Consider the following 25,815-nt stretch of genomic DNA (forward strand, 5'->3'; position numbering starts at 1 on the left):
CCTTCCTGGAGGAGGGGCAGGGCCCCTCCGCGCGCGAGCCCCATTGGTGTGAAAGAAGCTCCCGCGTCAGAGCTGGGAAGTGCCGGGCCAGCGGGGAGGGGAGCCCGGGCGCAAGGGCCAGGCCGCGGGCTGTCCCAGGGAGCCCCGAGGGCGCGGTGCGCGGGCGCAGGGCGGGCGCAGGCGGGGTGACCCGGGGAAGGGTCGCGCTCAGAGACAGAGGGAGCCGGCCGGGCCCCGCGGTGTCCTCGGACGCCTCCGAAATCTCCCTGCGTGTTTGTTTCTTCGAAGCTTCACCGGAGCCTGACTCTGGACCCGGCCTGTCTGCCTGCTGCCGTCTGTATGTGTTTGTCTTTTGTTTTGGCCGTGCCTCTGCAAGTCTGACATCCGTGGTTGTACAAGTGTTTTTATCTTCAGGCCTCAGTGGTTTTTTGTTTGTTTGTTCGTTGTTGTTTTTTTTTTCTGAGACGGAGTCTCGCCCTGTTGCCCAGGCTGGAGTGCAATGGCGCGATCTCGGCTCACTGCAACCGCCGTCTCTGGATTCAAGAGACTCTCCTGCCTCAGCCTCCCGAGTAGCTGGGATTACAGGTCCGCGCCACCAGGCCCGGCTAATTTTTGTATTTTTTTAGTGAAGACCAGGTTTCGCCATGTTGGCCAGGCTCGTCTGGAAACTCCTGACCTCAGGTGATGCGCCCGCCTCAGCCTCCCAAAGTGCTGGGCTTACAGGCGTGAGCCACCGCGCCTGGCCAAGGCCTCAGTGGTAATTTCTCTTCTGTGATATCTCCTCCTATAGAATAAAGAGTGTCTCCTCCTTCTCCTCCTCCGCCCCCTTCTTCTTTTCTCTCTCTCTCTCCACTCTCTCTCTCTCTCCCTCCTCCTCTCCCTCCCCCTCCCCCCTCCCTCTTCCCTCTTCCCTCTTCCCTCTTCTCCTACTTAAGGCCTAGAGGTGTGGTCTCTGAAAGGACAGGCCGGTGTCCTTCTGTATTCCTGAGTTTATTTTAGAATGAGTGCATATCTCAGGGTGTATGTTCCTTCTGTGTGCTTTCTAGGGCCTCTGTGTGTGTGTGTGTGTGTGGTGTGTGTGTGTGTGTATTTAAATCTCTAAGCCCATGTTTGTGTGTTTTCTTCTGCCTGTATTTTTTTTTATTCTTTCAGGGAAACCTTGTGTTCTGTTAGTCTTGGAGGCTGAGGCTGAATGGTTTATGTCTGTGCCCCTCCAGTGACTTCAAAGAATGCCAAAAGTCTCTTGAGCGTGCGTGTGTGCATACACAGACACACACAAAGTAGGCATCCTTTGCCTCAGGGACAGAGATTTTTTATATTTTTGGTTGAGTCTGACCACCCCCCAAAGCCATTCACTACTCCAAGGGTTTCCATGGTGACAGAAGTCAAGTAAAATATTAATGGACTCCTTGCCTGTTTTGCTCTTAGGAATGCCATGGTCTACAGCCCAAACAGCTTGGTTATACCATTTCCAGATCACCGTGCCCATTTACTGTTGCCAATGATCCTGGTTGAACGTGGTCACTAGTTATTTTGAGGTAATTAAGGAAGTATTAGCCTCTTCTCTAATACAGTCCTGAACAGCTTTATGTTCAAAGAGTATGCTACTTCTGCCGTGTTACTCTGAACGATTAAGTCTTAAACAGTTCAGCAGTTTTCAGCCCACTCTAAGCTGCCGTGGAGTGTGTGGGAAACAATAGGAAAAACTGGGATTAAGACTCAAAAATCTGGATTAAGAAGGGCACGCCCAGCGTGTGTCCTAGGCCCAGCAAAGGGGTAAGAACTGGGAGTACAGAAAGGCAAAAAGTTCAAACTGGGGCTGGCTCTACTTCTAGGCTAGAATACCAAACTCATTCCCAGGTATGAGAAGGCCTTTGATTTGTAACGAGTGAGCAGAGTAAACTTCTGATCTAGGGCAGAAGCTGTTGACCTCTGGGCCGGGCGCGGTGGCTCACATCTGTAATCCCAGCACTTTGGGAGGCCTTGGCTGGTGGATCACTAGAGGTCAGGAATTTGAGGCCAGCCTGGCCAAACATGGCGAAACCCCTTCTCTACTGAAAATGCAAAAATTAGCTGGGCGTGATTGTGGGCACCTGTATTCCCAGCTACTCGGGAGGCTGAGAATTATTTGAACCCAGGAGGCAGAGGTTGCAGTGAGCTGAGATTGCACCACTGCAGTCCAGCCTGGGTGACAGAGCGAGACTCTGTCTAAAAAAAAAACAAAAACAGAAAATTGTTGACCTCTGGCATATTTCATGCTGCCTACGGTGGGTGGGCAATGGGGTCAGAGGTGCCAAAACTGCCTCCTGAACCAGCCTGGTTATTCTTTCTGCTTCCCTCCAGCTTCAATTGGTTCTTCTTGATTACATCTCTCTCTCTCTCTCTCTCTCTCTCTCTCTCTCTTTTTCTTCTCTGAACCTCAGGTCTCATCAACTCGACCTCTTCTTGTTCTGCCAGCTCTGACTTGTGAGCATATTTTGGTTTTTGAAGTCACAACCCTTGATTCTTGTGCACTTGTCCAGAGAGTTAGCACACAAGGCTTTTCCTGACTTTTCAACTAGTAGGAAAGTTACAACCGACCATTTAGGGAGTTTGCTCTTCCCATCAAGCCTGTTCCTGTCTGCAGGGTGTGTTTGCATGTGGAGGTCACTCTAGCTGTCCCAGGTATTCTTCCTTTACTTTGCAGACTATGGTTCTCAGCATTTTATTTTATTTTTTTCGTTTTCATTTCTTACTGCTTGGTCTTGGTGACTGGGTTTCTTAATCAGGCCTGTCATCCTATCCTGAGATTTTTATATTTTGTTTGGGCCTATATTTCCTCTATATAAAGGCCTAGAGAGGAGAGAGAAAGACGCAATGGAAAGAGAATGAGATTTAGATTCAGACGGGTAAATTTGAATCCTGCCTTCCATTTACTTCATGTGAAATCTTGGGCATATTTACCTTCCTGTGCTTTCTCTGAATCTTCCTACACTTCATTTCCCTAATGTCTTAAATGGGGATAATAATATGTAATAATACCTACATCACTGGATTATTGTGGTGATTCAATAATGTCCTATATAAAAATCACTTTAGTGGCCGGGCGCGGTGGCTCAAGCCTGTAATCCCAGCACTTTGGGAGGCCGAGACGGGCGGATCACGAGGTCAGGAGATCGAGACCATCCTTGTTAACACGGTGAAACCCTGTCTCTACTAAAAAAATACAAAAAACTAGCCGGGCGAGGTGGCGGGCGCCTGTAGTCCCAGCTACTCGGGAGGCTGAGGCAGGAGAATGGCGTGAACCCGGGAGGCGGAGCTTGCAGTGAGCTGAGATCCAGCCACTGCACTCCAGCCTGGGTGACAGAGCAAGACTCCGTCTCAAAAAAAAAAAAAAAAAAAAAAAAAAATCACTTTAGTATAAGTACCAGATGTGTAAAGGTGGTCAACCTGGGTTCGTTTCCTTTCCTAGCAGTGCCTGTCAGTGAGGCATGTTGAATGAATACATTTATAAGAACAAAGTGATAGGGGCTAGGAACAGTAAATAGATGCAAAATAAAGCTATTTTAAAATGAAAGCTGTATTAGTTGGGGCTGAATAAAAATAGCTTCTGGAACTTGAGACTACTGTAATTGACAATAATGCCTTTAAGATCAAGTTATAGGGCTTGGGGAGAGGCAGGGAATGATCCTGTGTAGTCTAGGTATCAGGACTAAAGGAATGACAATGACCTTTTTTGAAGCAGGAACTCATCAGCGTTATCCCTGGGGCTGTCATTGTCCTGACTAGATAATGTCATGGTGCCACCATCCCACATTACTGGCTGCATTGTTCCCACGGTGAACTCTCTCTGACTGTCAGCTGGTCCAGTGCTAGTTCTTGGAACACTCCTAAGGCCTTTCTGCCTCTGCTTTTTGTCTGATCCTGTAACCGAACACTGAACCTTTCAAACTGATTTTTAACTCAGTTCTTGTCTTTTTTTTTTTTTTTTTGAGTCTCGCTCTGTTGCCAGGCTGGAGTGCAATGGTGCTATCTCAGCTCATGGTGACCTCTGTCTCCCAGGCTCAAGCGATTCTCCTGCCTGAGTCTCCTGAGTAGCTGGGATTACAGGCGCACGCCACCACACCAGCTAATTTTTGTATTTTTAGTAGAGATGAGGTTTCACCATGTTGGTCAGGCTGGTTTCGAACTCCTGACCTTGTGATCTACCTGCCTCAGCCTCCCAAAGTGCTGGGATTATAGGCGTGAGCCACTGTGCCTGGCCGCAGTTCTTCTGTTAATGGGGCTGACCGTGGTCTCTCCATTAGTCTCTGTTGAAGCCAGGCTGGCTTGGCCGTTGTGGTTCTTAGCTATCCTCTTCTATTCTAATTTTTATTTTATTTTATTTTATTTTATCTTATTTTATCTTATTTTATTTTATTTTATTTTGTTATTTTATGTTATTTTTCAGAGATGGAGTCTTGCTCTGTCCAGCCCAGGCTAGAATGCAGTGGCACGATTTAGGCTCACTGCAGCCTCCACCTCCTGTGTTCAAGTGATTTTCCTGCCTCAGCCTCCCCAGGAGCTGGGATTACAGGTGCGTGCCACCACACCCGGCTAATTTTGTGTTTTTAGTAGAGATGGAGTTTCACTATGTTGGCCAGGCTCGTCTTGAACTCTTGACCCCATGTGATTGGGATTACAGGCGCGAGCTGCCGCGCCCAGCCCATCCTCTTCTATTCTGATGAGCATAGTTTTATTTTCTATCCTTGGCTTCCCCTTACTTATTTTCTCAGTCTTTGCACATTGATTGGCATGAGCCTAAATTTAGTGCCATTCAAGGCATACATACTAATTGCCTCATTCATTTTTTCTTCTATTCATTTACTCTATGCATTCTTAGAAACCAGATATATGAAGACAAGATCTCCGCTTTCAAGAAGCTCTCAATCTGATTGAGGAAAGAAACAGGTAGCAAATAATGACAGCAGAGCACGGTAAATGTTATGTTGAGATGGACCCAAAGTACAATGGAAGCATAAAGCAGAGAATAGGTGGCACTGCTTGGGGAATCAGAGAAGCCTGAATGGATAAGGTGGATTATATATAGTTTTTTCTTTTTGAGATAGGGTCTCACTCTGTCACCTAGGCTGGAGTGCAGTGGGGTGATCATGGCTCACTGCAGCTTCAAACTCCTGGGCTCGGGTGATCCTCCCACCTCAGCCTCCTGGGGCTGGGAGTACACACGTGCACCACCATGCACACCTGGCTAATTTTTGGTATATTTTTGTAAAGACAGAGTTTGTCATGTTACCCAGGCTAGTCTCAAACTCCTTGACTCAAGAAATTCACTCACCTCCACCTCCCAAAGTGCTAGGATTACAGGTGTGAGCCAACGCGCCCAGCTAAGGTGAGATTTGAGTTGACTTGTCTTTTAAAAATATTCTGTTACTTGCTGGGCGCGGTGGCTCACGCCTTTAATCCCAGCACTTTGGGAGGCCAAGGCGGGCGGATCACGAGGCCAGGAGATTGAGACCATTCTGGCTAGCACAGTGAAACCCCATCTCTACTGAACATACAAAAATAATTAGCCAGGCTTGGGAGGCTGAGGCAGGAGAATGGCATGAACCCAGGAGACAGAGCTTGCAGTGAGCCAAAATCGCACTACTGCACTCCAGCCTGGGCAACAGAGCGAGACTCCGTCTCAAAAAAAAAAAAAAAAAAAAAAAATTCTGTTACCTAGTAGAGAGGAGGATATATGAGAAGCATACCAACAGCTGAAGTGAAATATGCAAAAATACAAGCCTGAGCACCCTCTGTTCAGGGATGTGCAAATAGTGTGGGTTTAACATGATATGTGGTGAAGAAATGGCAGAGAATGAAGTTGGAAGGGTAGTTGGGCAGCCAAATCATGAAAGGCCTTGTAGGCCATTCCTGCTACTGAGTTTGGACTTTATTCTTCTGGGGATGGGCCTCCTTGGAAGGGTTTCAAGCAAGGTCATGATGAGATCAGATTATAAGGTTAGATTAAAAAGAAAAGCTCTGGAGGCAGCGTAGAGAATGGACTGGCGTGGGTAGTGAAGTGGAGAGGCAAGGAAGGCAATCAGACAGCTATTGTAGCAATTAGATGGATATTGTAGGCATGTAGGTAAGAAAAGAAGATGAACGAATGCAGGGGTGATGGGAAAATAAGCAGGGAATGGACTTTAGTATTGTGCTGACTGTTTTTTTGAAGATAAAATGATTGAGTCCGATTTTAAGAATTGGCTGTTGGAGGTGAATGAAATTGTGTGCTCTCTGAATGCTTTCTCTGTCTGTGAGAGGACTCCTCGAGGAGTTCTGCTCTTGCTTTTGCAGGGGCTGCCTCTAGAGCTCTGTGTTTTATTCGCAGAAAGAAGCTTAACTATTCATACTTTACTACTTGCTTTGAATTTGCATTTCACAGCCTGGCACCCTTTTTTTCTCAAGGTAGCTACTTTGCTTTCAAGATTTGGAGGCCTACTGGCTAGATAAACACCTGAAAGAGCCTTGCCTGGGAGTTTAGTCACAGCTGTCATCGTTTGTGTCCAGGAGCCATGGGCTTCAGCTTGCCTGGTTTAGTCGGGACTACCCATTTTTCTTTTTTTTAATCAGTAGTGGTAAGATGGGTGGTTCTGGGAAGGATTACCAAGGAAATAATCTGTTTTGCTTGTAAAAGGAATGTTTCTGTTAATTCAGACGTTTAGAAATTCACTCATTCTCAGAGATATTAAGTCATGAGTGTAGGAAAAGGATGGGAGTTTAAGAAGCGAAAGAGACCACCTCGACCTGAATGAATGAATGGTGTATTTTTAATAATTCACAATTGTGTTCACTTGTGAATTATTAATAACATATATAACAACTAAGTGTGCAGAGGGTCTCAAAGTGTAGTTTGTGGATGCGTGGGTGATCTGGCTGTGACATCTCATCTGCCACACCATAGATCAAAGTGTAGTTTGTGGTACACCTGCACTGGAGTCTCTAATTCACTTTGTGAATCTTTTTTTTTTTTTTTTTTTTTTTAGATGGAGTCTCACTCTGTTGCCCAGGCTGGAGTGCAGTGGCATGATCTTGGCTCACTGCAACCTCCGCCTCCTGGGTTCAGGCAATTCTCTGCCTCAGCCTCCTAAGTAGCTGGGATTTGCAGGCGCCCGCCACCACGCCTGGCTATTTTTTTTTGTATTTTTAGTAGAGGTGGGGTTTCACCATACTGGCCAGGCTGGTCTTGAACTCCTGACCTCGTGATCCACCTGCCTCGGCCTCCCACGGGTCATTCTTAAGCACAGTAAAGCTTAGGACTCAGGATGTTCCAGCTTGTATAGAAGGAAGAAGTACAGAGGACTGCAATGCCTGCTTTAAGGATATTAGGGAAACAAGAAAAGAAAGTTTTGTGCCAGGCCACTGGGTGTAAAGTTTTATGACCCGAGGATGGAAGGAAATTAGAAACAAGGATTGTAAGGCCAACAGGGAGAAAAGCAGAGCGAGTATTCAACAATTTCTTTAGACAGTACGTGTAATCGGTTATAGTTTAACACTGGACATGCATGTGTGATGTAATTTTTGAAGTTATGAAAGTGTAAGCTATCTTTTGTTCCGAGTTTACTCCTGGATGCTGTGGGCAATGAGGGATGGGCCTGGTGCAATGAAGAAGTAAATTGCTGTACAGCACGGTGCCTCAGGCCTGGAGCTCTTCACATCCTTTAGAGCTGGATTAAGAGATGCTGTGTTAGCTCGAGCAAAGGTCACTAGGATTCTTTGGGTTAAATTTTGTTTTTTTAATCCACATATTCTTGTAGTTCATTGAACTTCTTTAAGAGGAGGAAAGCCCAACTTGGGGTCAGTCAATGGTATAGTAAATATTTGTTCGAGTTCTGAAATGGACTATCATTTTAAAGAGTTGATTAGCAAAGTTTAAATGCTTGATATTCTCCATGGTTTGTGTCTGTGGGAGATGTTTGGTGGAATGGTCAGGAGGGAGAGAGGGAAAGAGTGCCACTGCCTTCAAAAACCAAAAAAAAAAGAACAGCCCCGGCTGGGTGTGGTGGCTCATGCCTGTAATCCCAGCACTTTGGCAGGCCAAGGTGGGCGGATCACCTGAGGTCTGGAGCTCAAGACCAGCCTGGCCAACGTGGTGAAACCCTGTCTCTACTAAGAAAAATACAAAACTTAGCCAGGCGCAGTGGCTTGCATCTGTAATTGCAGCTACTCGGGAGGCTGAGACAGGAGAATTGCTTGAACCTGGGAGGTGGAGACTGCAGTGAGCTGAGATTGCACCACTGCACTTCAGCCTGGGCAACAAAACAAGACTCCATTTCAAAAAAAGAACAGCCTCTTACCAGCTCTGCTGGGTTCTAAGACATGAATAGTTTGCCTACCCTGATGTCAAGGAGCTCACAGTGTAATGGACGTGACAGATGAACAACAATATTGAAGTGCAGTGCACTTTATGCTAGAGGTGCCATGGGAGTTTGGAGGAGGAAAAGATGATCTTGTCGGTGAGTTTATAAACCAGTGCCAAAGTGTTGATGCAGTTACACCAGCGCTCTTCCTAGGTCTCTAGACTAGAGGCTCATATTTCTCGAATCTCCTATACAAAGACATTTTTAACTTGAGTGCATATATCATAGAAAAATATGTATGCTTCCAAATCTCATTCAATTGAACATCTCCAAAATGTCTGGTAAATGATGTCTGAAAATGCCTGGGTCCTCCCGGAGGCTGGTTATAGCTATGGTGAGGTGCTGCAGTCTTAAGAGAGAGTGGGTCCTTGCCTGCCTGTCCTATGGCAAGCAATCCCTGGAAGCACCGTTAATCAGGTTGTCTTGCTTTTTGTCTTTTGAAATGTTTGGATTTGGGATGTTTTGGAAATTTCCCCATCCAAAATTTTTGGAAGATAGGGATGGAGATGGGAACGATCCCTGTCCCTTAGTTTTTTTGTTTTGTTTTGTTTTGTTTTGAGACAGGGTCTCGTGTTGTTGCCTAGACTGGAGTGCAGTGGTGCTATCACACCTTACTGCAGTCTTCACCTCCCAGGCTCAAGCGATCCTCCCACCTCAGCCTTGCGAGTAGCTGGGACTACAGGTGCACACCACCATGCCTGGCTAATTTTTGTATTGTTTTATAGAAACGAGGGTCCCACTTTGTTTCCCAGGCTGGTCTCAAACTCCTGGGGTCAAGTGATCCACCTGCCTCAGCCTCCCAAAGTGCTGGCAGGATTACAGGCGTGAGCCACTGTGCTCAGCCAATTCATGTTGTTTTGAGATGGAGTCTCGCTCTGTCACCCAGGCTGGAGTGCAGTGGCGTGATCTCGGCTCACTGCGAGCTCCACCTCCCTGGTTCATGCCATTCTCCTGCCTCAGCCTCCTGAGTAGCTGGGACTACAGGCGCCTGCTACCACGCCCGGCTAATTTTTTGTATTTTTAGTAGAGACGGGGTTTCACCATGTTAACCATGATGGTCTCGATCTCCTGACCTCGTGATCTGCCCGCCTCAGCCTCCCAAAGTGCTGGGATTACAGGCGTGAGCCACCATGCCCGGCCCAATTCCTGTTCTTAAGGAGACTATAACCAGTACGTTTCATTTAATGGAGTTCTGGCTCTACTGTAATTGTTACCAGAAAGAGGTTCTGAACCCAACCCCAAGGGAGTGTTCATGGGCCTCGCACAAGAACGAATTAGGGGCAAGCCCGGAAAGTGGAAGCAAATTTATTAAGAAAACAAAGGAATAAAAGAATGGGCTGTTCGACTGAGTATACTTACAGTTATTTCTTCATTATATGCTAAAAAAGGGGTGGATTACTCATGAGTGTTCCAAGAAAGGGCCAGGCAGTTCCCAGAACTGAGGGTTCCTCTCCCCTTTAGACCCTCCTGGGTCTAAAGTCCAGACACTGCCTGGCATTTTTAAGCTGTCATGGCACTGGTGGGAGTGTCTTTTAGCATGCTAATGAATTATAAGTAGCGTATAATGAGCAGTAAGGATGACCAGTCACTTTCATCACTATTTTGGATTTGGTGGGTTTTGGCTGGTGTCTTTACTGTATCCTGTTTTATCAGCAAGGTCCTTGTGACTTGTATCTTGTGCCGACCCCCTATCTCATCCTGTGACTAAGAACACCTAACCTCCTGGGAATGTAGCCCTGTAGGTCTCGGCTTTATTTTACCAAGTCGCTATTTATGATGGAGTCCCTCTGGTTTGAACACTTCTGACACAGTGGCTCCCAAACCTGGCAAATCAGCAAAATTTCCTTAAGAAAAAACTATCTGTTTATCTGTCTGTCTGTCTGTCTATCTATCTATCTATCTATCTATCTATCTATCTATCTATCTATGAGACAGGGTCTTGCTACGTCACTTAGGCTGGAGTGCAGTGGCATGATCATAGCTCACTGCATCCTTGAACTCCTGGACTCAAGCCATCCTCTCGCCTCAGCCTCCCTAGTAGCTGGGACTACAGGTATACACCACCATGCACAGCTAATTTTTAAATTTTTTGTAGAGATGGAGTCTCACTACCCTCTATTTTCCCAGACTGATTTTGAACTCCTGGCCTCAAGGGATCCTCCTCCCTTGGCTTCCCTAGGTGCTGGGATTACAGGCATGAGTCACTGGGTCTGACTGTTGTTTGTTTTTAAGATGATTATGATTAGGGTGAGAAGCCAGGTTTAGGAATCCTGATAGAAAAGCAGTGGTTCTTTAGCAGAGGCTTCCATCATAATAATCTAATCATCATTTTGAATTTGCCATTGCCCTAAACCCATGGAGTTTTAATTCTGTAGGTTTGGGGTCAAGCAGAAGTATTTCAAAATAGCTCCTTGCTGATTTGGATGCATAATAATAGTGGAAACCCTCTGATGCACAGCAGTGATTTTTAAACACCTTTTATCCTACCTCCTGTCAATAAAAAATTTTTGAGCAGGCACTCCTCAGTATATGCATGTTTTATTTATTTATGAATTATATATGTGTAATTCTGTATGATATGCAAACACACGTTTTGAAATAATGAGGTAAGAATAAATGTCATTGAAAGTTTTAATATTTTTATCTCGTTCCGCCAGTGGATACACTGAGGACCCCATTGTGTAGAACACTGAGAGAAAGAACAGGGCCAGTGGTTCCATAATTGACCCCAACTCTTATTTAGATGCTACTGTCACAGGTAGCTGTCTGAAACAGAATCACCTGTTCCCACCCCAACCAAAGCACTCCTACTCCATTCTTTACTTTACGCAATCATTCAACTCATGTGTAGGTTTAGCAGACCGAATTCCCAAATCCCAAATCCAAAATGCTCCAAATTGTGAAATATGATACTCAAAGGAAGTGTTCATTGGAACATTTGACATTTGGGATTTTTGGATTTGGGATGCTCAACTGATTAAGTACCTGCAAATATTCCCAAATCCAAAAAAAATCCAAAATCCACAACACTTCTGGTCCCAGGCATTTCATATAAGGGATACTCAACCCACATTGTGCAAAGCGTTGAATGAGGAGCTAGGGATATAGTTGTGCACGTGGTCCTTGATCTCAAGGACCTAGATTATGCCTGCATAAACATTAAACAAATGATTACTTAATATTCCATTACTATAATTTTGATGGATGCTAGAAAGTGTGAACTCAAAAGTACCTGAGACAAGTCTCAAAGAAAGTTTAGAAAGTTTATTTTGCCAAAGTTAAGGATGCGCCCATGACACGGTCTCAGGCGGTTCCGATGACATGTGCCCAAGGTGGTCAGGGTACAGCTTGCTTTTATACACTTTGGGGAGACATAATACATCAACCAATACATGTAAGGTTTACATTGGTTCAATCTGGAAGGATGGGTACAATTTGAGGGTGGGCGTAGGAGGGCTTGCAGGTCATAGGTAGATTTATAAATTTTCTGATTAGTAACTGGACAAAATAATTATCATCAATAGAAAGGAATGTCTGGGATATGTTAAGGGGTTGTGGAGACCAAGGTATTATCATGTAGACGAAGCTTCTGAGTAGCAGGTTTCAGAGAGAATAGAGGGTAAATGTTTCTTATCAGACCTTAGGTCTGTGTTGGTGTTAATGCCGGTCAGCTTTTCCTTGAATTCCAAAAAAGAGGAGGGCATAATGAGGCATGTCTGACTCCCACTTCCATCATGGCCTGAAACAGTTTTGCAGCTTAACTTTGGAATGCCCTTGGCCTAGAGGAGGGGTCCTTTCAGATGGTTAGGAGGCCTTAGATTTTTATTTTTGATTTCTGAATATATATATTATGTAGTATATATTATAGCATATATTATATTATATATAGTATGTATTATATACTATATATTATATTACTATATATTAGTGCTTTCTAAACTTTCTTTGAGACTTGTCTCAGGTACTTTTGAGTTCACACTTTTTAGCATCCATCAAAATTGTAGTTTTATATATATATATAACCTGAGACCTGAAATGACCTCTTCTGGAGGGTTGAGAAATCTGTAATTTGGAGGTAGGAGTGTCATTGAAGGAAAGCTAGAGAATTTCAGATCTGGAGGACAGAGGTGGAAATACCATAGCACAAGATGAAACTGAAGATGTGAGCAGAGACCAGGGATCACGTGGGCCTGGTAGACCATATTAAGGAATTTGATCTTTATTTTGAGGGCAAGGTAATCCATTGAAGGATCTAAGGGAGAGTGACAGGGCCAGATTTGCATCTCAAAAAGATCACTTAAAGGTGCAGCAAGTTGTATCAATTCTTTCCCTTCTTTCTCTTTTTGAGATAGGGTCTCATTCTGTCACCCAGGCTGGAGTGCAGTGACCTGATCATGGCCTACTGCTGCCTCAACCTCCTGGGCTAAAGCTATCCTTCCACCTTGGCCTCCCAAATAGCTGGGACTATGGGCATGCACCACCACACCTGGCTCATTTTAAAATTTTTTGTAGACCTGGAGTCTCACTGTGTTGCACAGACTGCTCTCAAACTCCAGGGCTCAAGTGATCCTCTCACCTCAGCCTCCCAAGGTGCTGGGATGTAGGTATGAGCCACTACACCCAGCCTATTCTCTCCTTTCTTATCTTTTGCTTGTATTTAGAAACCTTTGCTTTTACAGTTGCCCTCAGATTACACTCCCCTTTTCCCTACTTTCTATAAACTCTAACAAGTCCTCCAAGATCCATCTCTGTTGTCACCTTCTTGGTGAAGCCTTTTCTTATTCTCTTCTCCAAACATCCACACCCTTTAGAGCTAAACTAATCTATATGCGTGTGTGTGTGTGTGTGTGTGTGTTTGTGTATAAATTTATGTGGTATATGTGCTGCTGAAGCGAGCACTAGAGCTAATCTCTATAAAGGCACTTTGTAGGTTTTTTTTTTTTTTTTTGAGGCGGAGTCTCGCTCTGTCGCCCAGGCTGGAGTGCAGTGGCGCGATCTCGGCTCACTGCAAGCTCCGCCTCCCGGGTTCCCGCCATTCTCCTGCCTCAGCCTCCCGAGTAGCTGGGACTACAGGCGCCGCCACCACGCCTGGCTAATTTTTTTGTATTTTTAGTGGAGACGGGGTTTCATTGTGTTAGCCAGGATGGTCTCGATCTCCTGACCTCGTGATCCGCCCGCCTCGGCCTCCCAAAGTGCTGGGATTACAGGCTTGAGCCACCGCGCCCGGCCGGCCCACTTTGTAGGTTTTATTACAATTTACCTATTTTGGTAAATTGGGGGAGGGCAGATGCAGAAAATAGAATTACTTGAAGTCTTCATGCACACTATCGTTTGGTTTCTTTGGTTTGTTCAAGGCTTCTGCCTTATTTTACTTATTCCTTTCTTCTTGTAACAAATTCTGTACTGTTTGTATGTGTTTTTAATTTACATAAATACTGTCTTCTATCGACTTTGCATTTTTTACTTTTTAAAATTAGGATGAGTTTTAAACATCTACTCATTTTCCTTTGTGTATCTATAGTCTTTTGCTTCTAACCAGTGCTTGGTGTTCCACAGTCTGAATTCATCATATTTTATCTATCCTCACTTTCAGTGGTGGCCACCGAAATCCTTTCACCTTCCCTGTATCACAAGCAATGCTGTGATGAGCAGCCTTGTATACATCCTTTACGGACCTGTGTGAGAATTTCTTTGGGATATGAACATCCAGGATTGGAATTCTGGGGTTGGAAAGCGATGGTGTGCTTATTTAGCCAAATCCTGGCTATTGCTCACTAGACTGGCTGCACGGACTGTGTGTTCATTATGGTGCAAGAGTCTCTGTAGCCCCATGTCCCCACCAACACTGGGCATATTTTGATCAGTTGAGTAGCTTCAAAGCAGTATTTCACTGCTGTTTAATTTTCATTTCTCTAGTTACTAGTGGGTTGAGGATCTCAGTAAATTTGTTGTCATGTTATTATTCACATTGCCTATCATGCCTTTGTCTACTTTTGTGTTGAGTTACTCTCATTTTTTGTTACCTTGCAAAACTTTCTTGTATCCTTGCAAAACTTTCTTTTGCCTTGCAGAAGCTGAGGTGGAAGGATGGCTTGAGCTGAGGAGGTTGAGGCTGCCGTGAGCCATGATCATGTCATGATCAATGTACTCATGTCATGGTGAATTCATGTACTCCAGCCTGGGTGACAGAATGAGACCCTATCTCAAAAAGAAAAAGAAAAAGAAGAGAAAGAGTAGACACAATTTGCTGCACTCTTAGGTGATCTTTTTGAGATGCAGATCTGGCCCTGTCGCTTGTATAATCTCAATCTTGGTTGTCTGGGAGTTTTAGATATTGAAAACACTGTCTCCTAGTAAGCTGAACAGAAACGTGTAACAATTTTGCCACACACTAATTCTTCTATATTATCTTAACGGCTTTATTTTCCATCCTGAGTCTATTTAGTCTAATGATATTGAGTAGATACTTAATTATGTCAGTTTATTATTATGTCAGTTTTTAAACTCCAATTTTCATCTTTTCTTGATTTATGCTACCAACTTTATTATGTATTACATTCTTAGAAGTAGATCGGTCTGTTTCTGTCGCTTGCTCTCTGTTCTGTTCTACTTGTCCATTTAAATGTTCTTGCTCGAAATTGTTTCTAGGACAGTGGCTTTGTAGTACATCTATGGATTTGGTTGGGACATTCCCTCCCCTACCTCTACTCTACTCCTCTTTCTCGACATTTATTTAGTTATTTGTGGACCTTTATTGTTCCATGTAGATTATAGAGGTTTTCAGAGATCCTCAGAAAACCCAGCTGAAATCTTACTTGAGGTTAATTTGGGGGAGAATTGAGATTTTATGATAATAAACCATCCTTCCCAAAAGTATAGAGTGTTTCCCCAATTATTCTTCTAATCTTATATGTTCTTTAGACTAATTTAAAACTTTTTCTTTATGTTTTTTATTAAATAAGGTTATCAGTACTTTATATTATGCTATTGTGAATTAAATCTTATTTTTCAATTCTGTTTTTCTAGTGCGTTTTCCTTGTCTAGAGAAATGTTCTCGATTTTAATTTATTCACTATGCTGTGTTTCTCAAGAGCAGAGGCTGTATCTTTTGTCTCTGTATTCCCAGTGTTTAAAACATCACATGGTAACTGATCAATGAATGCTTGTTGAATGAATGAATGAATGAGCAGGATACATAAAGCAGAATGGGCTGCTCTGATATTTGGGTCCATACAGACTTCATGGCAACATCCACGACGGTTCCAGGAGACACCCCACCACAAGGACCAAGGGAAGGGGCAGCCTGTTCCTTTACATGACTATCTTCCTGGGTGTGATCCATTAATTCCCCCAAGTGGTTCAATTAGCCTTAGTTGGTACCCTCCCCAGTTTTCCTCATACCACATAGATGTTTTTGAACATAGCTTGCTATTTACTATGGCTTCTTCTGGACACCCACTCTTAGCTCAAATTTACACATCCATTTTGGAAGCCTTCATTGCCAGACTGGTGGTCAGACTAAAAAGCTTGACTTGGCTCTCCTAGCCATAGTTACGAAGTACCATAGGATTGGTTGTCTTCCTGGTACTTTCTTCTCCTCAGAAATGAAGCAAGCACTTAGACCTGTTAACTGCTGATGAGCCCAGCTTGGATCCCTAAAAGCAGAAAAGAGAATTTGAATACCAAGACCCAGCTACCCTTAGGACTGGAGCAAGATGGGACACATAGGTATAGGTGCTCTTGGTAATGTTAGACAAAGGCAAAGGCAACACACAAAGGAAAGTTAGGCTTTTAAAATGAGAGTTCATTTATTTTACAAAAATTGTACTGAGTGCAATATAAAGGCCTTTCACAGTCTAACTCCTGCCTTCATTCCCAGGCTCCCCTTTGGTCACTATCTTTTTCTGTCTCTACCATACATGCTTTGTGCTCAAGCCATACCTGATTGTTTGTCACACCATTATATGCCAATTCTTTTTTTATTCCTGGATCTTGCTAGACAGTATTCTCTGTGTCTAAAATGCTCTTCCTACCTTTCTCTGTCTATTTATCAAACCTCTTAATTCTTTTCAATGATGAATTCATGTTACCTTGTCTCTGAAACCTTTCCTGACTTCTCCAAATAGAATGGTTATCTTTCATTCTGTGGCACCTTAACATATTCAATATAGCCTTCTGTTAGTACATTTTTAATGCTGTGATATTGTAACATTTATTTTTATTTTCTTATCTGCTTATTTTCCATTGCAAGCTTCTTAGGATTTGGTACCGTATATTCTCTATCTTTGTGACTCAAAGCTGAGCATAGCTTCTAGCATGGAGTAGGCGATCAGTTAGCAAATAATTGACTAAGTTGAACAAATAATTGAGTAAGTTCACCATGAAGAGAATGAGATTTTGATCCTATACTGGTCATGTGGTTCTAGAAAAGGAAATAATATTTCTATTCATCTGTAAATTTATATATGTATTTGCTCAGTTGTAAAGTTGTTATATTAGTCATCTTGGGTTGCTGTAACCAAATCCCATAGGCTGGTTGGTTCAAACAACAGACACTTATTTCTCACGGTTCTGGAGGCTAGTAAGTCCAAGATCAAGATACCAATAGATTTGACTCATGATGGGAGCTCTCTTCCTGGCTTACAGATGGCTGCCTTCTCATATTCTGCAGAGAAGAAGGTCTAGTGTCTCTTCCTCTAGTTATAAGGGCACTAATCTATCAAGGGAGATCTACCCTTCTGACCTCATCTAAGCACAGTTATTTTCCAAAGGCCCCACCTCCCAATACCATTGCATTGAGGTTAGAGCTTCCTATATGAATGGGAGGGTGGAGGAAAGGACACAAACATTCAGTTTATAACATGTCTTATAAAATATTATGAATCTGGTTAAAGTATTTTCAAAGAAGTGTTCTAACTATGGAGACCAGATGAGTGAACGATGAATCTTGCCATAAATATGAGAGCAGAGAAACAATGACTGTCCCTGATATGATTTGGCTGTGTCCTCACCCAAATCTCAACTTGAATTGTATCTCCCAGAATTCCCATGTGTCATGGGAGGGACCCACAGGGAGGTAATTGAATCTGATATGCTCTTCCTATCTTTCTCTGCTTATTTACCAAACCTCTACCAAATCATTCTTTTCAATGATTGATTCAATGATGAATTCCCATGCTATTCTCATGATAGTGAATTAAGCTCACAAGATCTGATGGGTTTATCAGCAGTTTCTGCTTTTGCTTCTCTTTCATTTTCTCTTGCCGTCACCATGTAAGAAGTGCCTTTTGCCTCCCACCATGATTCTGAGGCCTCCCCAGCCATGTGCAACTGTAAGTCCAATTAAACCTCTTTTTCTTCCCAGTGTCGGATATGTCATTATCAGCAGTATGAAAACGGACTAATACAGTAAATTGGTACACGTAGAGTGGGACACTGCTAAAAAGATACCTGAAAATGTGGAAGCAACTTTGGAACTGGCTAACAAGCAGAGGCTGAAACAGTTTGGAGGGCTCAGAAAAAGACAAGAAAGTGTGGAAAAGTTTGGAACTTCCTAAAGACTTGTTGAATGGCTTTGACAAAAATGCTGATAATGATAAGGACAGTAAGGTCCAGGCTGATGTAGTCTCAGATGGAGATGAGGAACTTGTAGGGAACTGGAGCAAAGATGATTGTTGTTATGTTTTAGCAAAGAGACTGGTGGCATTTTGCCCCTGCCATAGAAATTTGTGGAACTTTGAACTTGAGAGAGATGATTTAGTGTATCTGGCGGAAGAAATTTCTAAGCAGCAAAGCATTCAAGAGGTGACTTCGGTGCTGTTAAAAGCATTTTGTTTTAAAAGGGAAACAGCATAAAAGTTTGGAAAATTTGCAGCCAGTTAATGCAGCAGAAGAGACAAACCTATTTTTTTGAGGAGAAATTCAAGCTGGCTGCAGAAATTTGCATAAGTAACTGGGAGCTGAATGTTAATCTCCAAGACATTGGGGAAAATGTCTCCAGGGCATGTCATAGGTCTTCATGGCAGCCCCTCCCATCACAGACCCTGAAGACTAGGAGGAAAAAATGGCTTTGTGGGTCAGGCCCAGGGTCCCCATGCTGTGTGCAGCCTAGGGACTTGGTGCCCTGCATCCCAGCTGCTCCAGCCATTGCTAAAAGGGGCCAAGGTACAGCTCTGCCCATGGTTTCAGAAGGTGCAAGCACCAAACCTTGGCAGCTTCCGTGTGGTGTTGAGTCTGCAGGTGCATGGAAGTCAAGAATTGAGGTTTGGGAACCTCCATCTAGAGTTCAGAAGATATATGGAATCACTTGGATGCCCAGGCAAAAGTTTGCTTCAGGGGCAGGGCCCTCATGGAGAATCTCTGCTAGGGTACTGTGAAGGGAAATGTGGGCTCAGAGCCCCCACACAGAATCCCTACTAGGGCACCGCCTAGTGGAGCTGTGCGAAGAGGGCCACCATTCTCTAAACCCCAGAATGGTAGATCCACTGACAGCTTGTGCTGTGCACCTGGAAAAGCCACAGATCCTCAACAGCAGCCTGTGAGAGCAACCAGGACAGGGGGCTGTACCCTGTGAAGCCACAGGGGCAGAGCTGCCCAAGATTATGGGAACCTACCTCTTGCATCAGCGTGACCTGGATGTGAGACATGGAGTCGGAGGAGATCATTTTGGAACGTTATAATTTGACGGCCCTGCTGGATTTTGGATTGGCATGGGGCCTGTAACCCCTTTGTTTTGGCCACCTTCTCCCATTTGCAACGGCTGTATTTACCCAATACCTGTACCCCCATTGTATGTAGGAAGTAACTAGCTTGCTTTTGATTTTACAGGATCATGGGTAGAAGGGACTTGCCTTGTCTCAGATGAGACTTTGGACTATGGACTTTTGGGTTAATGCTGAGATGAGTTAAGACTTTGGGGGACTGTTTGGAAGGCATGATTGGTTTTGAAATGTGAGAACATGAGATTTGGAGGGGTCGGGGCAGAATGATATGGTTTGGCTGTGCCCCCACCCACATCTCAACTTGAATCGTTATCTCCCAGAATTCCCAGGTGTTGTGGGAGGGACCCAGGGGGAGGTAATTGAATCATGGGGGCCGGCCTTTCCCATGCTATTCTTGTGATAGTGAATAAGTCTTAGGAGATCTGATGGGTTTATCAGGGGTTTCTGCTTTTGCTTCTCTCTCATTTTCTCTTGCCACTGCCATGTAAGAAGTGCCTTTTGCCTCCTACCGTGATTCTGAGTCCTCCCCAGCCACATGCAACTGTAAGTCCAATCAAACCTCTTTTTCTCTCCAGTCTCGGGTATGTCTTTTTCAGCAGTGTGAAAATGGACTAATACAATCACCCTCGTCTTTGTTCTCCTTTCTATTTCATCTCTAACTTTTTATGGCATTTGGGGGGTGCTATTCATTGCAAAAGTTAGGGACTCACTAATTCCACTACTCACTGCATATCAAGGTAATCTGTCAAGGTTTGGTTTTATATAAGAAACAAATGAGTCTCCAGAATATCCAAGTTAACATTATTCAATAAAGGGAGGCAGTCATTACCCTTTAACCTCTGAAAGAAAACTGCAGGTAGGCATCAAACTAACCCTGAGATAGGAGAGAGTAGAAATTCCCACACCCAGTGAATTGTAGGACATTAGGTAATTATTGGTGGGAAGTATATTTGAGTGGGAAACTGAATTTCAACTGACTTTTATCCTTGAAGATGGTGCTTCTGTTTTCTCAAGTTAGAAGGTTATGGAAATTGCATCTGAACAACAAGTTGTATTAGCATAAGTTCTAGAATAAACTGAGAAAGCAAGGCTAGTCTGAGGAAAATTTATACCGCTCACACTTCCCTTCTGAATTGGAGAATAGAATTGAATAGCAAAATTGTAACCTACCTTTCAAAGATGTAAAGTATATTTTGTGAACTTTTATACCTTCTGTTCTTATTTTTCTATTGCCCTATTTTAAAATCTGTCTTGAATTTATTTTATTAAATGTATGTGTCTCTGTGTATATATTTATGAGTAATATTGTACTCTTTTTGGTATCAGATGAGAACCCAAAACACACAAATACCTACTGACACATACGAAGATGTTTATACTGCGTCTTACATCGGTCGGAAGAGAGAGAGTTCCAAGAATTCCTGTGATGAGGGCTTAAAGCCAAATATTTTTTTTTAAATCATTTTATACATATATATTTTATTTTTTTCTATTTGGGAGAAGCTAGAAAATACACGTTACTTTTTTTTGTATCTTATCTATTTTAGACTAAAATCTGCTGCTATTCAAAGAATAAATTGTATCTTTGTGTATTCTTTTGATAGACATAGTAGGTCAGTTGTATAAGTAAGTTATAAGTATGTATAAGTAAGTAAGTTGTATCTTTGTGTATTCTTCTTCTGATAGACATAATAATATAAGACAAACCCAATAACAGCATGCTATTTATTTTGAACACAGAAATGTCCTTAGTTCGGCCTAACTCTGTCCTTCCTTTTTGCTGATAGAAAGTCTTTGGCCTCATCCCTCATCTCAGGTCCTTGACGCCTATTTCTTGAGGTGTTCCATCCACTGTCAAAGTCCCCAGTCAGTGATTGTTCTTAGGTATGAGTATTCTCTTCCATCCTAATCCATGTTATCCACTCATCTTCCAAAAGGCAGCCTCTACTCCTAGAGCAGCTCAACAGGTTTCCTCCTCTACTCTTGATGGTGAGCCCAGAGTACCCTGTTGTCTCTGTGGCCCTAGGCTTCCACTTACCCTGCCCTTACCTCTGTGGCAGTGGAGAGGATATGGTAGCAAAAGAGAGCAGGAGTGATCCCCCATGTCCAGTCATCCTAGGAGATTGATTCCAAGGACCCTTCCCACCCCCCACAGATACCAAAATCCCCAGATGCTCAAGTCTCTGACATAAAATGGCTTAGTCTTTGCCTATAACCTATGCACATCCTCCTGTATACTTTAAGACATCTCTAGATTAATACCTACTACAATGTAAATCCTATGAAAATAGTCATTATACTGTGTTGTTTCGGGAACAATAACAAGAAAAAAAGCCTGTACATTTTCAGTACAGACACAACCATCCATTTTTTTTTCCTGAATATTTTTGATCCATTGTCGGTTGAAGCTATGATGTGGATCCTGTGGATGAGGAGGACTGACTGTATAGCTATGTCACATTTTTGACCGCCAAGGCACAGAGACACAGAATAGAATAGAGAAAAATGGAGACAAGAATAAAGATGAGGCCAGCGTAGTGGCTCACGCCTGGAATCCCAGCACTTTGGGAGGTGGAGGCCGGAAGGATTGCTTGAACCCAGGAATTCAAGACCAGCTTGGGAAACATAGTGAGACCCCATCTCTATTTAAAAAAAAATTTTTTTTCTTTTTGAGAAGGAGTCTCGCTCTGTCACCCAGGCTGGAGTGCAGTGGTGTGATCTCAGCTCACTGCAACCTCCACCTCCCAGGTTCAAGCGATTCTCCTGTCTCAGCCTCCTGAGTAGCTGGGACTATAGGTGCCCGCCACTACTCCCGGCTAATTTTTGTGATTTTAGTAGAGGTGGTGTTTCACCATGTTGGTCAGACTGATCTCCAACTCCTGATCTCAAATGATCCACCCACCTTGGCCTCCCAAAGTGTTGGGATTACAGGCGTAAGCCACCATGCCCGGCCAAATTTTTTTTTTTTTTTTTTTTTAGAATAAAGATGAATAGGAAGGGAGGTGCCATTCACTTTAGCAGGAACATCCTTCTATTTCCCTTGTGATACAAATGTTCCCACTTCTATGACTCTGTCAGGAGAGGGATACTGAAGATGTTAAAGTCATTAAAACAAGACATTAAGAAAAATCAGGACAGTTTAATCCTATCCTGTTAGAGATGATCAAACAACTCCAAAAAGGTGATGACTTAGCATATTTCTAGGTCCAAGCAGTGGCCAACCGGGGCCAGCATCCTCCCAGTCACCCGGGCTGCCAACCAAGGTGACTGAATACTTACTCGAGATTGCCAGTGTTTGTGATAGCATCACTGGATAAATTCAAGGTAGGATCCTCATTGCCGTGGGCTGTAAAATGGACTCTGCCCCCCTGCCAAAACTTGGCACACTTAGATGGAAACAGAAAAATGGTATTCTAAAACATTCTGTTGCATTATTATTTGTACCCCTAGGCAGGTGTGATTCACGTGGGACAGAGTGGCAAGGAAAGGCTCTATTGAAGGGGCGAGGCTTGATCTCCCCTGGGTGGAAGTGTGGGTGGCCGTGGGACCTGCATTTCTATGGTGGTGGGAGCTCTGGGCCACTCCTCAATCCCATGTCTGACACACACACACACACACACACACACACACACACACACACCCCTACCTGATAGTAGGAGGAGCAGCATTTTGGACAAAGAGGAAGCTGAAGGCTGCGTGAAGCCTTGAGACATCAACTCAGGTATGTGTGGAGGTGGTGGAAGGTATTATTACCTGGAACAATCTTCACCCTTTAGGCCCAAATCAACCTCCACCTCCACCGGGACGTTTTTGCACCATGTGTTTCTTTAACAGACTCGCCAGAGCGCATGCAGATTTGGTTCTCAATTAGAAATGTATTTTGTATTTCTAGTTCCTAAAGGAAATGTGAGTTTTGTACTTAGCAGAAGCTATAGCACCATCTTGTGGAAATAAGTGCATCAGATCACAAGCTTGCTCTGAAAATTTTAGTCATCTTAAAAAAAAGTAAATCTTGATATGCCTTCGTAGCTCTAAATCACTCTTAGAATGCACAATTTATTAGTAGCAAAAGACTTCTCATATATTCTAATTATATGAGGGTGGAGTTAGCATTCTCCACCAGCTGCAGCTTTCTTTCTGTTTGGCTTTTGAGGTAGGGTCTTACTCTGTCACTCAGGCTGGAGTGCAGTGGTGTGATCATAGCTCACTACAGTCTCAAAGTCCCAGGCTCAAGCAATTCTCCTGCATCAGCCTCCCAAGTAGCATAGTGTGCCACTATACCCAGCTAATTTTTTTGTAGAGATGGCGTCTCTCTATGTTGCCCAGGCTGGCAGTGGCAACTTTCTTCTTTTTAGAATAATTACCATACTTAGGATCCAATATTCTTCCCATCTCAGACTCATTTCTTTTAGAATATGTGTCCTCAGGTTTGGATTTTAACCATGTCCCAAGGGATCTTGCCTTCTAAGTAAAGGACACTCACTGGGTACCAGTGTTCTTTTCTGTCTCCTCTGGCGAATCAGACACCTCTCTTCTTGATAGAGTTCATTGCTACAGGGCTTGGGAAAAGGAGGTCCCTTCATTATTGAGAATCTAAAGCATTGGATTGGGAGCTTACAGAAGAACTGGAACAGAGGCTAAGGCAGGAGGATCACTTGAGCCCAGGTGTTCGAGGTTGTAATGAACTATAATCGCATCACTACAGTCCAGCCTGGGTGACAGAGTAAGACCCCATCTCAAAAAAAAAAAAAAAAAAAAAGTTCCCGGAAAAGGTTTTATTTAGAATCATGAAATCATTGAATCATTTAATAAATAATTAGTCTTTTTAATGTAAGTAGTATACCCTTCAGTGGAGGGGAAAAAATGCCCAATGTTCTCAACCTTTCTTATCCCTAGTTTGATCTGCATCAAACGTGGAATTGATGTGAAGGTTTGGGGCTTCACTAGGCACCCCTCCGAACAGTCGCAGGCTTGATTAGAATTTAGGGCTGGTGTGAATTTTGCAAATATTAAAGATCTGTGTTTATCTTCAAAACATATTTTGAAAAAGTTACACATTGACATCCTTCAAAAGCTAAAAGCACAGAAGTAAATGTCTCCCTCCACACGTTTCCCAGCTATCCAATTATCTTCTCTCAAGGCCCCAGTATTACAAGTTATTTGTGAAATGCTTCCAAAAATATTTTGCACTTACCAGAAATATATTACATCAATGATAGTCCATAGAGTATTTCAAAACTTGCATTTTTCACTTAAAAATATAGGTTGAAGATTGTTCTATATGAGCACATACAGAGCTTCCTTATTTATTTTTCAGCTGTACAAGATTTTATTGAGTGGGTGTAGTCTCCTATTGACATTTTTCCCAGTAGTTTGGTAGTACAAACAATGCTGCAGTGAATAACCTTTACATCTGTTGCGTAGCACACATGCTAGTCTACCTGTGGAATGTATTCCTGGAAGTAGAATTGCTGTGTCAAATGGTGCATTTGTAATTGTGGGAGACTTTGGCAAACTGTTCTTCATGGAGGTCATTTATACCAAATTACAGCAATGTATGACACTCCATGCCCTCACTAACTGTGCGTTTTTAAAACTTTTTTTTTTTTTTTTTCTGAGATGGAGTCTCACTTTGTTGCCCAGGCTGGAGTGCAATGGCGTGATTACAGCTCACTGCAGCCTCGACTTCCCAGGCTCAAGTAATCCTCCCATCTCAGCCTCCCACAGGAATTCACCACTATGCATGGCTGATTTTTTACTTTTTGTAGACGGTTTCCTCATGTTGCCCAAGGTAGTCTTGAACTCCTGGGCTCAGGTGATCCTCCCACCTCAGCCTCCCAAGGTGCTGAGATTACAGGCATGAGCCACCACACCCAGCCTTTAAAACTTTTTAACTTTCCTAATGTAATTGGTGAAATGTTATATTTCAGTGGTTACTGTTGTGATTTTTGCAATGTTCCTTTTATGAATTTGGTTATAGGAACCCACATTTTTCATGAGGCCTGGTCACCTAGTCAGTTCTCTTTCTCCAGAGCTATTTTGGCAAATACATTGATTTTTTTAAAATTAAGTTTTATGAATAGATATAAATGACTCAGATTTCAATCAGCTTTCAAATTTTTTTTTTTTAATATTCTCCCTTTCCTACTTGTCATGAAGTAGTGGATTTACCATGAAGCTAGCAAAGCTTAAGCTTAGAACCCCTTCCAAGAGTCCCTTCCAAAGCTCTGAACTAATATTGTACTCATACCTTCACATTCTTTTTCTTAAAGAAGCTGCCCCAAATTGTATAAGCTTCAGACCTAGATATGCCCCTGCTTGTCACCGTCTTCCCTGTTTTCAACCTCTCTCTTCTTAGTTTCTTCTGTATTCCCTTAATGCATACGTAAGCACCTCCAGATAGAGTTTATCTACCCCCTTCCTTTTTTCTTGCTTTTCTGAATGGGTCTTGGAGATTTTTCGATGTAAGATCTAGAGACCATCCATACCGTGTACTGTTTGTTGATAATTTTATGGTATTCCATTGTATGAAGATACTGGTCTTTACTTAAGTCAGTCCTGTATTGGTGGAACTTAGTGGACATTTATTTATTTATTTATTTATGTATTTATTTTTGCATTAAGAAAAGCTCCTGGCAGGTTTCAGAGACCTAAATGACAACTAAAAATCTGGTATGATTACAGGTTTCAGAAGTGATAAGGCTTAAAATAGATGA

At 43.1% G+C, this 25,815-nt stretch overlaps 1 protein-coding gene across 1 annotated transcript in view; it reads left to right on the plus strand.

Moving 5' to 3' along the window:
- The window catches only part of LOC112425398 (nif-specific regulatory protein-like), a 119,694-nt gene that overhangs the window by 1,421 nt on the left and 92,458 nt on the right, over positions 1-25,815 (plus strand). The window contains exons 3-4 of the mRNA XM_071094119.1: positions 1,429-1,538; positions 4,430-4,555. Of these exons, the coding sequence (XP_070950220.1) occupies positions 1,429-1,528 (100 nt within the window). The 3' untranslated portion in view covers positions 1,529-1,538; positions 4,430-4,555. The remainder of the gene's footprint in view (positions 1-1,428; positions 1,539-4,429; positions 4,556-25,815) is intronic.

The sequence above is a fragment of the Macaca nemestrina genome, chromosome 4, assembly GCF_043159975.1.
Source record: "Macaca nemestrina isolate mMacNem1 chromosome 4, mMacNem.hap1, whole genome shotgun sequence".
Taxonomy (NCBI): domain Eukaryota; kingdom Metazoa; phylum Chordata; class Mammalia; order Primates; family Cercopithecidae; genus Macaca; species Macaca nemestrina.